Source organism: Tyto alba, unplaced genomic scaffold (assembly GCF_018691265.1).
Source record: "Tyto alba isolate M040663 unplaced genomic scaffold, T.alba_DEE_v4.0 Super-Scaffold_41, whole genome shotgun sequence".
In the NCBI taxonomy this organism is placed as follows: Eukaryota; Metazoa; Chordata; class Aves; order Strigiformes; family Tytonidae; genus Tyto; species Tyto alba.
The window spans coordinates 14027260-14044789 of NW_024881317.1; the positions used below are offsets into that span (position 1 = coordinate 14027260).

Sequence of the window (17530 nt, forward strand, 5' to 3'; positions counted from 1 at the left end):
CACTCCACAGCCCACACGTACCACACCATTTGGCGCTCGCTATGCAGAAAATTTCACATGTGAAGGTATCTTTATTTGCTGTATTATACTGCAATTAACCCCAAGAAGTTGCCAAATATCACTTTTTGTGCACAAGCCAGGTGTGAGCTCCATCCCTGTCATTCCAGCAGCCAACATTTCTCCACTGTATTTTTCTCTGAAGACACAATGCAAATATTTAGTGTGCAATCACTAGCTTTCCTGATTGCTGTCATGGGGCATTTTCTTTGGCTGAAGAAGACAATAGAGATCATTTAGTTACAACCATGAACATGGAAGGAATTTCTCAGCCACAGCAGATGAAGTAATGAAGCTGGCAAGAACAAATTCTAAATCATTCAATTATAAATTAACAAGACCTAAGGAGTAAATATTTAGAAAACTCACTGAAGCCTTATGGATAGAAGCATCATGACTAATTATTCCAGTGATCATTTAAACATCGAGTTAGGAAGGATTTAAAACAACACAAAAATAAATCTCACCCATTATATGCATAAGTGCAGATTAATGCCATATGAGTAGCTACCATATGAATATTCAATATAATTATTAAAGCGTTAATGGAATAGTCACAGACGATCTGATTTTCATTTTTAAATAACCAGCTGCAGAAATGCAAATCTGCACAGTTTTACTTTAACTTCATAATTCAGGAGTAAAAGGTGATTTGTTCAGAGTGTAGAAAGTATCACCAAAGTTAAGGGGCAGGACAACTGATGAAGGAATTGGAAACAGCACTAGAAAATTAAATTTAATGAGCAAACACAGTATGTCCAAATGACAGGAAAAGCTCTTAAAAACAAATAAGCCAAAACAAAAAAAAAAAAAAAAACAGAGAGAAAAGGAAATAAACACTGGGAAACTAAATAAACAATGAAATTGTTACTTTGGTGTAGAGGAATTTTTTTTTTTCCATTGTGTGCTGAGATTTCATTTTGCACCTATGAAAGTACCGTCAGTTACTCATGAAAGAACAACAAATTGTTTATAACATGTTGTAGACACACAAAGGAATTAATTCATTAATGCAAAAGGATTATTTAAGATCATTTCCATGCTTATATAATTTCTCATGATTTGTTTCAAAAAGGAACTTCTTCTGCATCTTGTTTGTTGCTATTCAGGACAGGAGAACTGCCGGAGGGCGCAGTAAGAGCTGAGGAGCAGGCAATTAACAAAAAAAGAAAAAAACACAGCAGAAACTCTAGCCAAAATCTGAGCCCCGAGTCTTCCTCTGACAGCAGAGGATGCAGATGGTGGCAGATAGAAATCTCCACTGCACAGGCTTCAGCTAACAAGCACACAGAGTACATGCGATGTAGGCAATTTGAAATTTCAACACAGGTAAGAAGTAGGCCTGCTTCCAACTGTGGTTAGACGCAGCCAGTGGAAAGAGATCCCCCTCCACCCTCTCACTTCTACTGGTTAATATTAAAAACAAAAATTATGGTAGTTTGGATTACATCCATCACTGACATAGAATTGCTGGTCACTGTACTGTGCCTCAGACTTAAAATAAGGCTAATAAATTGTTATTTTGTAGAGTTTTTAGAGGGACTTGAGCAGCAAGTCTGTTTAAAACAACAGTATTCAAGATCTGTAAAACAACAGCGATCTGGACTGAAAGAGCCACAACTGTCATAACACAGTTTTGATTTTATATTCCCATACCAGATTATATGTCTATTCCCTTAGCAGAACGGAAGAAAGGCAAATACCTCTGCAATTCAACAGTGCAAATGTAGGGTATTTTTGAAACACTGGCTATTTTGCAATTACCGTAAGTCATTAAATGTTGCACTATACTGGAGCGTTTTCTTTTGAAATTCTCTATTGTGTGGGTATCATGAATCACCACATTCATGTGTGCAGCTGAATAACTTCACAGTGTACAATGCATTTTACTCATCCTAGCTCTCATATAGATTCCTAAATGAACAGATAGCTAATTTGAAAGATGAACATTTCATCATTTTTAATCCATTCTCCTCTTGCCTCCCCCTCCTGCAGTATGGCTTGAAGGCCACTGCAATTAATCCAGAGATCTGCCACAGTTTTACCTGATTAATTTGATCCTGGGCTGTATTGTCAACAAGGAAAACTGTATCAACAGCTTACAGCTAACCAGTGAGGATATCAGGGACCATCTTGCTAACCAAAGACCACAATGTAGCCCAGAAGATCTTTATCCTAGAAGTGAAATATTTCAAAAGCTCCTCAAATCGACAGACTCTTGGGGTGAAGGAGAAAAAGTTTCTAATAACCACACTCCTTGGGTGACAACTTCACTTCTATGCAACATTTTAAAAAATGAGGATTTCCTGCACAGATGTTACAGTGTCCTTAGAGACGCTGTTTTCAGGCACTCTGTGCAATCGTCCCTCTGCTCGCTCTTAATTCTAGACAACAACTGCCACAGGCAGATTACGTAGCTGGGACTTTAATGACACTATAGGAGCTTATGAGTGCTATAGGAGTCTATAATAGCACTCATAATCTGCGTGGGTTTTTTTCTGTTCTCAGTATCACATATAAATATGAAACAGTTAAGAATCTGGCACTTTTTAAAAATCCACTGTTGACTAAAAAGTATCTCCACATTTTGCTAATCAAATTAAAACAACACAATCTTATAAAGCACTGGGCTAATTTTAGACCTAAATACTGACGAGATCTGTGGTTATTCCTGTTAATTGTCACTGGCCACAAACTCCACGGCATTCATAATGCTTTACTGTTTGCTAACTTAGGCAACTTACTCTCTTGTGAAATGTACTAAAACACTGGATAAAAGACAGATCTTGCAAAATATTTAATGGGCTATAAATTAAAGAGAAGGCCATCGGCCAGAAATTTTAAGTCTTACTCCTTTTAGAAAAACAATGAATTCAAGATTTGTGGTCTACAAACCTGGCCATCTGCTTATATGCTTCTTCAGCCACTGCAAAGATATGTGGATCCATATCCCCCATATTTTGGCCACTGTACGCATTGATGATATCTTCGCCATAGATAGGCAGTTGCTCATAAGGATTTATGGCCACTAAGACAATACCTACAAAGGAAATTAAACAAAGGGAATTATTAATAGTTGTTTCAAAATAAAACAAATGAAAAAATGGCTGTAATACCAACTATTGTTCTAACCTTTCTAAAAATATTAACTAGAGAAGAACAAGGATCTGATATTACTGACTTCAACAGATATTTATTCTGACCACAGTTTTGCATACAAAAAGTATCAGAAGAATCTACTTCTACTCTGCTTTAGGAAATACATCAGGGACAACTTTTTTTCTCTCTATCTGCCTTTTCTCCAGCTAGCATGCACAAAACAACCAGATTCAGAGTGTGTTGTCTTGAAATATTGTCTGCTCAGTGCAGTAAACCAGCGAATGTGCATTGTAGTTTCTTGTCTTTTGCTGTGAATTACAAATGATAATGTGATTTGTGAATTATAACTACTACATGGCTTTGCTGACTGTCAGTTTGGATATGTGAATTGTGTCAACCCTTCCGCCATTATGCTGTGTCCAGGAATAACATCTTCAGTTTTTATAAGAAGCAACAAAGTAGAGTCATGGTGTAATGTGGATTCCAGGGCATCTCTGTCAGTCAGACAGGAAAACCTCCTGCTCAAAGGGATCAAAAAAAATACATGTAGACATATTTCATAGGGCTGATACACATGTCAGGAAATTGAGCCAGTGCAACTCCAGAAGGCACCTTAAAACTCTCATCTTATACATCTGTGTGTATAACTATTTACACCTTCCATTTTCTAGTTTTTCCATCCCAATTAAACACATATCTGACTTTTTTTTAATACCACTCATTACTACAGCATTTCTAAACTCATGACAACCTCTTACTCTCCCCATACAAGAAAACTTAGTCTTACTCTGTACGTCCTTCCTAGCCACAAAGTGGGATCTCAAATGCTTTTGGTACAATTTTCTTTTTCACTACAAATGAGGGTCACAGGGATGATTCAACAAAGATTACTTATACCTTTCCCTTCTGCAGCACTTAGAAGGGGCAGGGAACACTTATGTGCTCCATGCAGGGGTGAAAACACTGATCGCTGCCACGTGAGACCCAACTGTGTCAGGCAAACTGTGCTCTCTTGACATGGCAATTCCTTCTCACCTTGACAATGTGATAAGGGGGAAAAAAATAAACTCTAATTTTAATTGTGGCCATTTTAAAAATAAAATTTCTTCTTACATATATATTTTTGTTCATTAAAAGCAACAATGCAGGTGCAGATGGCTGCATAGCAACTACAGCAAGTATGCTTACACACGCTCCTTGGACAAACCATCCCCGAAGAACCTGCACCAGAAGCATTTCAATAGCACTTAACTTGCTTCTAAATTTACTCAGAAATTCACACACACACAAACTTCCTCAGTGCAGATCTGAGCCCTCTGTTCTGTGCAGATTACAGTGTTGTGATGTCTATCTAAGAAATTTTCCATGGAAAAGCTGGGAGAGGGGAAGTGAAAGCATCTACAGTCTGTCATTGCTGCTGGGAGTATCATCCCATTTTTAAATCCTGTCATGCTTTTATAAATCAAGTACAAACTACAGCAAAAACATTAAACAACAACAGAGTATCTTTTACGAAGAGATCTGAGAGACCTCTATCTATTTCCTCAAATACATGGTAAGTTTTACGTCTAGACACACCCATGTAAGTAGAGTCAGTGTTTTTTCATCAGCTCTGACTTCACTGAAATGACTCAGGAGCTCAAGTAAAAAGTCTCTATAAAAATTTATGCCAAGTTCTAACGCTGTAGCGATGAGCCAAAAAATAAGAGGGAGGGTTAGAGAGGGGAAGGGACCTCAGTACCAGCAGGCTCAAGGAATATTTTCAGTGTCAGTTTTTAACATCCACCCTTTGTAACTGTTAAAAAGTAAGAAAAAGTTAAGTGAGGCCATGTGGCCAAGCCAAGCCTCACAGGCTTGCAAGTCTAATCAAAGAGACATTAAAAAAAAAAAAGCTGCATGGGGCTTCAGGCAATTCCCTCCTGCTTTTGGCTACGTTGTCAAAAATAAACCCTTGAATTCAAAACCAGCATCCTCATGACTAGTCTCTACCATATTAAATCACTTAACTTCAATAGCGATCTGTAAAATCAAGCAACTACCATCTGGAAATATCCAAAACAAGTGAGTTAGGAATTATATGCTTGCTATGGAACTTTTATATCACTGTCTCACAGGACTATTATCCAGATTAACTTATGTATAGCTTCTCTTTATCTCCACTAAATCATATTGCTATTTTAAGAAATATCATGGCCTTTCCCAAATCAGTTATGTATCTTTTCATTCCTACGATTCCACTAAATTGAACTCCAGCTACTCTTTTTGCCATTCTTCTTATATATATCTAAAATAAATGTATCTAATTTTGAACATTTTCATCTAGCTGTAGACTAACTGGATATTAACATATGTAATTTATTAATTTAAATTAACATTTGCTCTCCTGCATATCAGGCAGTACTTTATACATCTGAAATAACCAGCAGTATTCATTGAGTTTTCACCACAGCCATAGCAGTATTTCAATGTAAGCATTCAAATTTTCCTTTGTAACTTTCAATTTCCTTCATTAATTCTTCTTTTCATATTCCCAAAAGTAAAGCAAATTTATAAATCACTTGTGAATTGCTGGTGAAAGGCTGACTTGAAATTAAGAAATCAGGAGGTTTTCTGTTGAAAAATTTGGATTATTTCAAAGTGAAATTTAAAAGAATTTAATATCCATTTGACATATTACACTAAGACAGCATAGTTGAATTCATTTCTAGGGCTGTGGACTTCCATCCATCCCAGTTCTAGTTCTGCTGGTTGAGAATAATGTTGCCATCATTCTTTTGGTGGACTAAAGTGATTTTAATCTCCTTCAGGCTAAATCAACTGGGTTAGCTCAAACCACCTTCATGGGATATTTAAAATAACCTGGCTAATGTGTGAGTCAGATTAAGGAGGCAAATACAGTTCCTTCCACAGGCAGAGCTCTAAAGCAATAATCTTTGCAGAGAAGAAGTAACTTTTACTCAGGACGGGAACTGATAGTGCGGTTTGAAAGGTAAATGTCTGTGACCAAAGGATTAGGTTTTTAAAGACTGACATGCCAACTTTATTTTCCTTATCTTATAACACAACATATGTATGCCTATATCCCAAGCTAATAAATCCACTGCATATTGCCTTCCTCAGGTCACCAGTTAGCATTGAGCCTCCTTCACCCGCACGTGGACCACCAGGAACCCCCCACGCTACTGGATCCACATATTTCTAATAAACCCACACGCAGCTCCCCGAATCACCATTTGAGTCTTGTTTGGAAGCAAACAGGCTGACCAAGCTCTGCCATTCCACGCCCTTTGCCAGACCCATCCATGAAGAGCTAAAGGCCTTCCAGCCCTATGGGAAACTGTAAAAACAGCCAAACCCACAACTAAAGCTGCACTAGGGAAAACATCAAAAAAATATGTTTTCCCAAACACAGTAAAGCAAAACTAGCAGACAGCACAATCCTTTTGAAAGCCTCTTAAATGATGCTAAACACAGAGCATGTCTACAAGCAGCTGAAACACAAATCTGGCAGGATTTCTTATGGGAGAGGTATGGTGGTGTCAGTAGGCATGGGACCACAAAACTCAGACTGGAAACCCCTTACAAGCTTAGGCTGTGAGACTCCAGTGGCACAAAGGCCCTTTCACAAAACATTCCTCCATCAACACCTTTGCTGTGGGGACAACACCAGGGAGAGAAACACAGACAATGTCTAAGCTGGGGGAACTCAGGTGAATTCCCAGTGCCGGCACCAGAACATGCACCCTCAGCAGGGGTTGCCCAGAGAGGCTCTGGTATCTCCATCACTGGAGATACTTAAATACTCAAGATACTTTGACTAGTCCAAGCCCCAAGCAACCTGATCTGGTCAAACTTGTTTTAAGTAGGGAGCTTCACTGAAGACACCCAGAGGTCTCTTCCAACCTAAATTATTCTGTGCCTCTAGTCATGCTCTGACTGCATGATGGGATGAGATGTGAGTATGAGTCATCTCCCACTCCTACAGGAATGAAGGCTGGCTGCAAGCAGAGGGTGTAAAAGTCTGATTCAGTCCCCCGTGGTCTGGACACTGCTGAGAGCAGGACTGGGAGCAGATGCACTCTGCTGAGTGTCTGCAGATTAGGAATAGCCTGAGCGAGCAAAATGTGGTGGGACGTTTAATGCCTGAAGTTTCTCCATCACAACGCGTGTAACACGCTGGTTGCCTTAGCTCTCCATACCCATCACCATGGGTGAAGCTTTAAGAGTGTCCAGAAGAGGGAAAATCTGACCATTGGCATATTCCATATGCAGACCAGGATAGGACAAGGCCGTCAGCTGCAAAACACAAATTCCTGTTTCCAATACCTACAGCCATGATTAGTTGACATCTGTCAAGGGCCACCTTGCAATGTGACTTCCCTACTCTATGGTTTGCAAATCAGTACAAAGTACAACAAAACTATAAACAGCAAGTCTAATACTATACGATAACATCAAAAGGCTCAGTATACTTGCGATAGCTTGCGATACCAAGAACTGGGACTGCCCTACAGAAGTCTGAGTAGAGACAAAGTTAAATTGTATATTAAAAAAAATCACGGGGCATGTCTTTTGCTGGCATAAACTGGGCTACAATGAATATACAAATGATAATTTGACTACATGTACTAGAAAAATGTGTCTTTGCTTTAATGAGACAACTATGAGAAGGAAATTTTCAGTATCTGGTTTCTAGCAATCACATTACGTTGTATTTTATGCAGCTTAAAATGTAAAAAATCCACTAATGACTTAAACTGTTTCTTATGCACTAGTACAATGTACAGATAAACTAGAGAAATATTTGAAAAATTAACAAAGTTTATGTGTACTGAAAAGTTATATTAAAAGTTAGCAATGTATTTTGACTAAACACTGAGATTTAAAAGAATGACATGTGCACAGAGAAAACAGCCCAGAAGCTTGAAATCTGAATTTTAAGCCTAAACTATCTCACAATGTTTCTTTAAAATAGACCACTCAGCTGTGATTTTGCACTTAAAATGAAGTGATCATTAAAGTAACTTCCCCCCATGCTGGCCATCTGAAAATACCACAATTACAATTTTGGGTAATCTCTACTGTGAGTTAAATAGTATTTTTAAAACCAAGATTGTTCCTGATTGTGATCAGACAAACATTGGCTCATGCACTGTTACAAATTCACTCCTATAGTTGCACTGATTAAAAAATATGAAAAAGAAAATAGACTGATATCTTCCATATGGAGATGGAGGAGCTCAGTGCAGAGGTAGGTAATCATAGCTGGGCAATAAATCCATCAAACAGCAAGGCTGGCCTCCTGCATTTGCACCATGTAAAGCCCTCCTCCAGCCCATGCCCATCTAAGCAAGCCAAAGGGGAACACCAACCAGCCAGGAATCCCACTGGCAAGCTAAAATTGCTGAGTGCACATTTTATGAACAGAGTCCATTGGGAAGCTAGAGGAACAGACAGCAAAGTCAATTTTCTCTGAACCTTAAGTCTACTTGATGCACTTGACGACCACAAACATAGGGACTTTTTTAAGAATAGCCCAAAATGCCCTCTCATTAAATGAGTTTAACTTAAAGGCAGACATATCAATAATCAACTTTCCTTTTCCTGCCTAGGGCATTCTCTGTGAAGATTGCGGTATGAAAAGACAGTACTTGCCACAATAGGTATAGATTAGTTTAGAGTCTATAAATCGAACTTTGAGGTTGTGTAAAACAGCAGGTTCATGGAGATAACTGAGTGCAGTGAGGTCATTTTCACCAACAAGTATGTCAGGGTTTCGCAAGGGTGGGAGTTCCTTTGTCTTCGGATCTAGGGAATATTCTAGGTCCTGAAAATCAAACAAAAACACGTGTTGAAAGAGCTGGTGTTTAGGTCTCCTCATTCCGTCCCTCCAGCCATTCTTCCCAGCAAAATAAGCCCAAGTTACAAAAACACAATGCAAGATTTAAATTATCTGGTGATTTGAGTTAGCAGTTCTTTTTCCAAAAATGTCATTTAAAATTTTGCAAAAGAGTTTTTTATATGCATAACAGGCAACTGTGAACAGATATAATCTTTTTAGACTATTACTTAAGCAAACCGCTTGCTTTTGCTGCCAAAACTTTTTATTAAATAAAACAAAATACATTGTATCATAAATCAAAGCAATTTTTCCATATTATTTTCCTCTGAGCAGAACGGACAGAGGAAACAGATTCCCATCAGTCTATAGCCAGGTTCATACACAATAATATAACACAAGACTGTTGGCAGAATGACATGAAGAACATATAAACTGAAAAATTGCTACTTACAATTTTTGCAGATATAAATTAATCTCTAATACAGATGTTTTAATTGCATCTGTCCCTAGATCTAAAATCACTTTATTTACCTATTATTTCCTTGTCCTTACACAATGTGACTTAACTGGCAAACACCCCCATTCTACTACATGCAATGTGCAAGGGTACAGCATCGCCACACAGCCTGGGATATGTGGGGCAAAAATTAATCTTTTCAGATTAAAAAGGTTGCAGTGAGCTTCCAATATAAGAAACATGTGTGAGTCAAAGACTGATATTCATTCAAGTAAGATATTTAGAAGCTACTCAATAGATATAATCTGTTCTTTTTACTTCATTGCTATGTAGGCCTCTACATGAAAGTAGGATCTAAGCTCCCACTGGTAAGAGAAAAAGAAATTAAAAATAAATACTTGACCAACTGCTATAGATCTTTATTTTCCATTAGAAGATCTGAGGAATCACCATCATCATATAGTAAAATTAAATAATCATTTAAATGTCATGAAAAAAAAATGGACAGGCCTTCACTAAGAGGATGTGAGCTTTTTGTAGATGTCATCATTTCTCTACACTGAATACAGCCTCATTTTTGTAATGCTCTTAACCCTTGACCCTTTTTATCTTTATTAATCTTCTGATGGTTATGCTTAACTTAAAAGTCACAGTTCTTTCACTGCAACACTGTTCTCCTAGCAACACTGTTCTCACTGGAATATCAAACCAGGGTTATAGGTTTAACAGTATAAGTAGAAAACGACAATGCAACTGAATGTAATAGGCAGAAATTTTTAAATTGTATTTATTTTAAAAGTCGGGCAAAATGGACTTTTGTAACTAAACAGCATGATTTATCACACCAAAAAATACTACTGGTAGTCAGTGGACAAGAATAATTGCACATACATAAATACGGATATATTTTGACAGTACAGCTTCCTGAATTAGATATATCAGTCTCCGGTCGAGAACAAGAACAATCAGCTTATGAGCAATATGCAGACCTACCTTGCCATCTTCAAGTCGAAGCTGCAGGACTTTATCTCCAGGTTTATAATCTTTGAGAAGTTCTGCTGACTTCCAGACTTCCTCTGGATCAGGGATCCAAACCCTGGCATACTGCAATACAATAACAACAGCAAAAGATCAGTGACTTCTTGTTGCAATATTGTTAAATCATGAATATACGTGACACCAAAACCATTTTTTTTCTTTTTTAAATACATGCTTAATAGCCAAACCCTTAAGCAAGAGACAAGTTAATTAGTACATCTGAGGTGAATAAGTTGTTCTATCGATAAAAGGCTATGCAAGATTAATTTTATTGCCTACATGGAGAAAGGCATTTCCCATGCAAAATAATGTTCCAAGATACACATTCAATGCTGAAAATCTACAAAGAAAAAATAAATCTGTGTTTTCAGAGAGATCAAATACTTGGCTATCAAAAAAACTACTTGGAGTTACGCTTCTGAGTAGGTTCTAAATGCATTTGCAGCATAATATTATATAGTTGTGGTTTCTTTTATTTTTTTTTCCCCCCTAAGAGAACACTTTGGCACATCTGTGTTAATTCAGGCAAAGCTACCTGATCTCAAGTATTAACAGCTCTTTCCTCTGTAGTTGCAAATAGGGCAAGTTTAAAATGGATTATCTCCAGAATGCCAAAAGAAAAAAAACTGAAAAGATTTGGTTGAAAAGGCCTCCAAACAATAGAAAAAAATCCAAACCAGAATTCCAGTTAATGATCATTTTCACCCAAACTTTATTCATAAAAGTAACCCAAAACAAGCATATGACTTATTTTCAAAAACAGAAATAATATTCGTATTTTTAAATGAGTGAAGATATAATGGTTCTCTCATATTCAAGAATCAATGAAAGGTATACAGAAACTATCTGGTTACTTATACAGTTGCATGTACATGCAAACACATACACATGAAAACAGCTCTTGAGTAACACAAGGAAAAGGCTGTGAAATTTATAATATATTAAAGCTTCTGAACTGATGCTCTTGCAACGCCTAGAGAGCACTCAGAGCATCCCACACCCATCACCTTTGCAACAAAACAGCTTCTTGGCTTTAGAGGTGCAGCCATATTGCAAAATAGTCTCAATCCACTACAGTAATTGCAAAGTATTTGTCAAAGCGCGGCATTTGATGCAGAGAAAACTGCATTTGGTCACACAGCTTCATCACCTAATCTTACACAACTTATTTTTGCATTGCATCTTCTGCCTCAAAGAATGCTGAAGCTTTTTTTTTTTCTCTTATTAATCCAATATTCCCACTACTTAAAATGACGAACTTCTTTTTTCTACTAGGGATTTTCTGAAAGACCACATTTCGTATTGCCTTCTCTTTGCAAGACAGAAAATGACAAAATGTGTTCAGCAAAGGCAGCGGGTTGGGGAGCCCCAGCACCTGGCCCGTGAGAGGGGTACGTACCCTGCCTGGCTGGAGGCTGCCAGGGAGGCTCAGTGCCTGGAATTATTTCAAGATTCACAAAGCAACTTGCTTCCCATACCCAGGATGCTTCTCAAGAACAGCACACACAAGTAATTTACAACAGCCAAAATCAACAGTTTCTACCCTTAACACACTATAACCTTTAAAGCACTGTCACTGCCTTCATCTAGAAAGCTCATGCCATACATGTAAACCAATTCCCTCTACCAAGTGAAAGAAGAAAAATAATGGAATAACAAATAACAAATTAACTTTCATTGTTCCCACTACAGAATATGCTGTGTTCCTACACCTGGTCTTCTCTTCACCAGATGTTTATGTCAGCCCTAAGAATCTACTTTATACAAAGACAAGAAACTTTGTTCTTTGTAGTAAATATATGGTTGTGGGTTTTTCTTCTTAGTTTCATATATATTTGCTATTGTTTTCGGCACAAAAGTGCAGTATTACTTTATCATTTACATACCCTCTTCCCCACTCCCCCAAAATATTGATGAATATTGATGAATTATTTGAAAAATTAAAGATCCCCAAAACAATTCTTTAGTATGTGCTCTTGCCATTCAGAAAGCACTGTATGCAACAGTAACAGAGGCCAGCCAAAAGGCAGTGGAGTAGCTGGGAAATTAGCAGCAGAACCCATGGTTTGGGCACTTGGATTATTTGTTTGTTTTCAACCCTGCTGTATCCACAGTTTGCAGGCTAAGAAACCTCATGTGAATTAAAATCAAGATGTGTGCTAACAAGTGTATGTGCCAGTGCAAGGGCAAACCTACAGAAACTACAAAATAATTCCAAAATAATTAACCAGGATGTGACAACAGAGGCGCAGCATTAGTGTCAAGCAGTGCGCTCAGGAGCAATGTCTTCTTTCCTTTCCACTTGTTTTTTAAACAAAGGATTCCCTGTAAAACATCATAAACACACATATATCCAAGCTTACCACAATGCACCTGTTCACAGAATTATTTTATTTTAAAAAACAAAACAAAAACAAACAAAACAAAAAAACAACAAAGGAACAAAAACCAACAAAACAAAAACAAACAAACAAAAAAACAAACTAGAAATCCAAACCCTGCCAGAAAGCAGGTAAGTTTTTTAGTTTAACACAAAGATGCTACAATGTCAGACACAGCAGAAGACTGAATGCGTACCACACTTTGCCCAGGTTTCCCTCCCGCCCCAGCTATAGCAGCAGTTCCTCATCCTCAATATTTCTGATGGGAAATTGCTTCCCTCTCATCACAGGAATTAACAGAAAGCAAAGTAAAGGTAATACAAAGGAGGAAAGCATTTAAATACTGTCTGGCAAAACAGGTTAGCAGGCTGGTTTCCTCTAGGCTACACAAAGAAAAGTTCCCTGATGTAAAAAAGGCAGCAGCCTTGTAAGACACAAATACTGTTAACTTCAGGCAGCAAATGCCACGTAGCAGTTTCTAACTATGTGATCTATGCCAGCATGAAATAGGCACCTTTAATTTATTCAGTTTAAACTGTACATTTTCTACTGTGGAGAGAAGGGAAAGAGAAAGCAGAAAACAGATCACCATAGAAACCGTGTCACTAGAGACAGCTGAACCTTCCACATGACATAACCCTACAGATACTAAAGCCATCCTATGAGCACTAAGCTGTAGCTTCTCATCTCTAACATCATTGCCTAGCCTTAAATCCCTGCCAAAGAAAACACCTGGTAAAAAGAACAGGTGGGAAGAAAGAGAAAGATCTTCCTAACTACAAGCACTGAATCATTTCACACCATTCCCACCTCACTGATTTAGCAGAATGATTTGCAAAATCAGATTTTCGGTCTATCTTCTGTATAATCAGTTGATACTGAAATCCACTGCTGCCTACACTTTAGTGGGATCCAACCCTTTAGCAGAAAACAAAGCAACACCACTGGTGGAAACAGGACCGTGGACCTCTCTTTTGGGAAATACCTTACTCTAGTATCTCTACTATTGATCCCTCTTTATTTACTAGTATATAAAATCAAGTTTATGACTACTTTGAAATAAGACTAAAATGCAATAAATGTCTAGAGGCACTGATCTACAAATTAGCCTGCTAAAAAGGGAAGGAAATTCTAGCTTAAAAATGACAATTCTAAAATTCTAGCACTGAAATGACAATAAAAATTATGGCAAGAATCAAATGTGCTTTTGTGAAATTGTGCCTGATTATGATCAATTAATATATTACTCTTTGTAACAGTTCAATGCAAATTTTGAACCACCAGAATGAAACTGCTTATACAGGAGATAACAGCAAGAATTACTCAAGGAAAGGCAGTGAATGAAATTTTAGATAAATATTGTTACCTTTCACGTCACCCCAAGCTTACCGACAGTGTCACCTGCACTTTACATTTCAGTATTGATTTGGTTCTAATAAACTTAGATTTATTACCCAGGTACTAATGTTGTACTTTCTTTGTGGGTATGTTTCTGCCCACCACTGATGACTTCTTCCTACCCTCACTGGAGGTGTAGGACTGGAAGAGGCATGAGAGGAGGACACGCAGCCCGTCCTCTCACCCCATGACAATGTCACACCATCGTGCTGGCACCTGGCTGCAGCCAGCAGCCAGCTATCTCCAGCCCAGCATTCACAGGACCATTGCTTACTCTAAACTAGTTTAAAAAAAAATCAGAATGAAGGTATAAGGCACACAGATGAGATACACTTGAATTCAAAAGGGAAACAAATAATTAAATGCATATTGACAGGACTATTTCAAAACTCAGTATCTTGCCTACGCTCTCTTCCAGCCTCAGCTGACTAATGTAAAAAACTCCACCACCTCCAAAATCACATGGAAGTGTGGAATTGCCATACTTTGTTCAAGGAAGGACAAGTTGGGCTGCTGAAAGGCAATGGCCTAGTAGTATCTATAAAGTGACTCTATAAGAGTTCACAGCTGAAGAAAATACAGGGAAATGCTTTCATTTTTTACTGGTGGGTCAGAAAGCTATCTGTATTGCCACAGTTCTACATAATAAGAAAATATAATAGGAAATCGCAGTATTCCCTCGTACCTCATGATTTCATCTTAGATCACATGAAGAAACCAGCAGCCTATAATAATTATCTATCAAATGAGACCATATGACTCACAAAGCCTCTCTTCTGAGATACTAACCTCTTGAAGTACTAATTGACATTGCTGCCAGAACAGAATTAGCAATGCAAGCAGCTCAACCATCGCTTCATCAGTCAAATAGTTTTCTACTTCGATTGCACAATCACAAATATTACAGGAGATACAGCTATCTTCCCAGCTTAACAGTTCTTCTGATAAGAGCTGAAAGTTCATGCAGTTATCTACATCCTAAACATAAAAAGCTGTCCCTAGTTTCTCAGCAAGATCTACCCATACAAGTGAACTTGTATGATTTTCACTTCAGCAGAGATCATCTATTTATTTATTTACAGACAACCTCAAAAACCACAGTTTTTTGGGTGTTAACCACAGAAAACTTATGAGAGACATTGTTCCTCTCTCTTTCAAGAATGACCTTGGTTTTGGGTAGGAATAAAGTAGCTCATTAATGTCTGGATCAGAAATACCATCAATGCTGGCACCACTAGCTGAAGGAGCCGATGGAACAGCAACAGCTTGTGAAAGTCAAAGCAAAATTTGACCAAAATCATTCAATCCGAACCTGTTGCTAACTGAACATGGCCACCTGGAGAGAGCAGGCTTCATTATTAGGCTAGAAAAATAAAAGCATCTATGCTAGCAAGGCATAACAAAACAGAGTACAAAGCCATGAAAGTTCACAGTGCAGAAGTGTTGAAATTATCTATGCAAAATGCAAACTTACTAGAAAAATATTTCTGAGCTGTGCAATTTCCTTGGATGGGGTTGCTCTGAAAACATAATTTGATGCCGTGAGAATAATTTCCTTTCAGCTTTATATTTTTCCCATACTTGGTTCACAGTGCCACCACCACGGATGGTAATACTAAGTCCAGAAACATTTGAAACGGAGTTTAGCTTTTGTATTAACATCTGTTGTACTTGAGTATTTCATCTACTGTATGAATATCCATTACATTTGAATCCTAAGGATGTGAAAGTTTTGCTGTTTTCTTTCTTTTCTTTCTTTCAACTATTTTTATAAGGCATTCTTTGTATTTAGGGCTTGGTGACTTGTAACAACAAAAACAACTTGTATGTTGTTTGCCAAGCACACCTTGATTGTACAAGGTACAATCAAAAACTATCAACATCCCACAAAGAATCACTGCAGCAAGATTTACATCTTCAAGCCACTGGAAAAATGTTCGTTGACTTACATTTACCTGAAACTTCACTTGACTTCAAAGCGATGCAAAAAAGGCTAAATCCCAAACACAGGACACATATATATGTTACTACAGCCAAATCTGATCTGCAAACAGAAATGTATATTTTTAAAATTTCTTTAAATATTACAATTATTAGCAACCTTTCCACTGAAATCAGAGAAAATTATCACCCTGCAAATCTATGCACTGGGCCTGACATCAAGGCCAGAAAACTCAGTGTTTTACTTTAAACCACCAACTGTATCAAAGAACAGTTACATTCCCAGGTTGTATTCGATAATTTTTTTAGAAGAATCATTTTTAAGGAGTTAAAACACATGAAACATTTAAAAGTTGTGAATTTTCTTCATCTTTAAAAACATAGCTTTCTACTTTTTATGTTGACTGTACTTGACATTCTCTTCAAAATGTTGTATAGAGGGAGACAGATCTGGTTCATACTCAGTCACTACTAACCCAGACAACAGTTCAGCTATCAAAATGTTGCCCATTCACCCTGCCTAAGCTGCTGCATGCAGGAACAGCATTTATCAGCTTCTCTTGTATTTCACAGACCCCCTCTCCCAGGCTCTTCTCCATCCTCCCCACGCAGCCGTCCTCAGCCAGTGGCCACAGCGACGACCTCGCACTCCGTGACTTACTCAGCTCGTGGTGTCAGCAGCACCCGCGCCGAAACCCACTGGGCAGCAATGGGAAGTCACATGCAGCAGCACTCGGGTACACCCTGAATTTGCTCACATGATGCTTCTGACAGGGCTTAATTAAGGCTGTATTATCAGTTACAGAAAAATAAAACATGTTTCACAAAGCGCCACACAAAGATGGGGACAGAGGCCGGCCTGGCCAGTGTGTTAAAAGGGAAGTGCCGCTCCATCCTTCCCTAAAGGCTGCGTGGGATGACAGGGAGTGATGCTCCTGCACCGCTGCTCCTGAGACTCCCCGCCTGCCTACGGGATTCCTTGAACATCACCAGCCCCAGCAAGCCTACAGCATAAGAACCCACAATAAAAACCTGATGACACAGCAGTACTTCTGTCTTACTTGCTGCAGTACGTTATCCTCGTTTAATTCAGCAAACTTCTCATGAAACGTTCATTTAAAGTAAATCAGGCTTAAAAAAGTACATTCAAAGAAAAATCAATGTTTAAGAAAATTTTGTGTTTGAAACCGTTTTGATTTCTACACCTGTCAAAGGAACAAATGTGGCGTTGAAAGATCTTCAAAAAAGATGGCAATTACAGATAGGTCAAAACCACCAACGTTTTGGTCACTACTTGAGACACAAAAAAGCTGAAAA

The 17530-nt window shown here is 38.1% G+C and overlaps 1 protein-coding gene across 12 annotated transcripts in view; it reads right to left on the reverse strand.

Annotated features, from left to right (window-relative positions):
* Positions 1-17530, reverse strand: part of MYO5A (myosin VA) — a 101688-nt gene that overhangs the window by 72521 nt on the left and 11637 nt on the right. For all 12 annotated transcript variants that reach the window (XM_042804276.1, XM_042804278.1, XM_042804277.1 and 9 more), the window contains exons 2-4: positions 10449-10559; positions 8812-8983; positions 2953-3097 (exon numbers count right to left, since the gene is read on the reverse strand). In XM_042804276.1, the coding sequence (XP_042660210.1) occupies positions 2953-3097; positions 8812-8983; positions 10449-10559 (428 nt within the window). The remainder of the gene's footprint in view (positions 1-2952; positions 3098-8811; positions 8984-10448; positions 10560-17530) is intronic.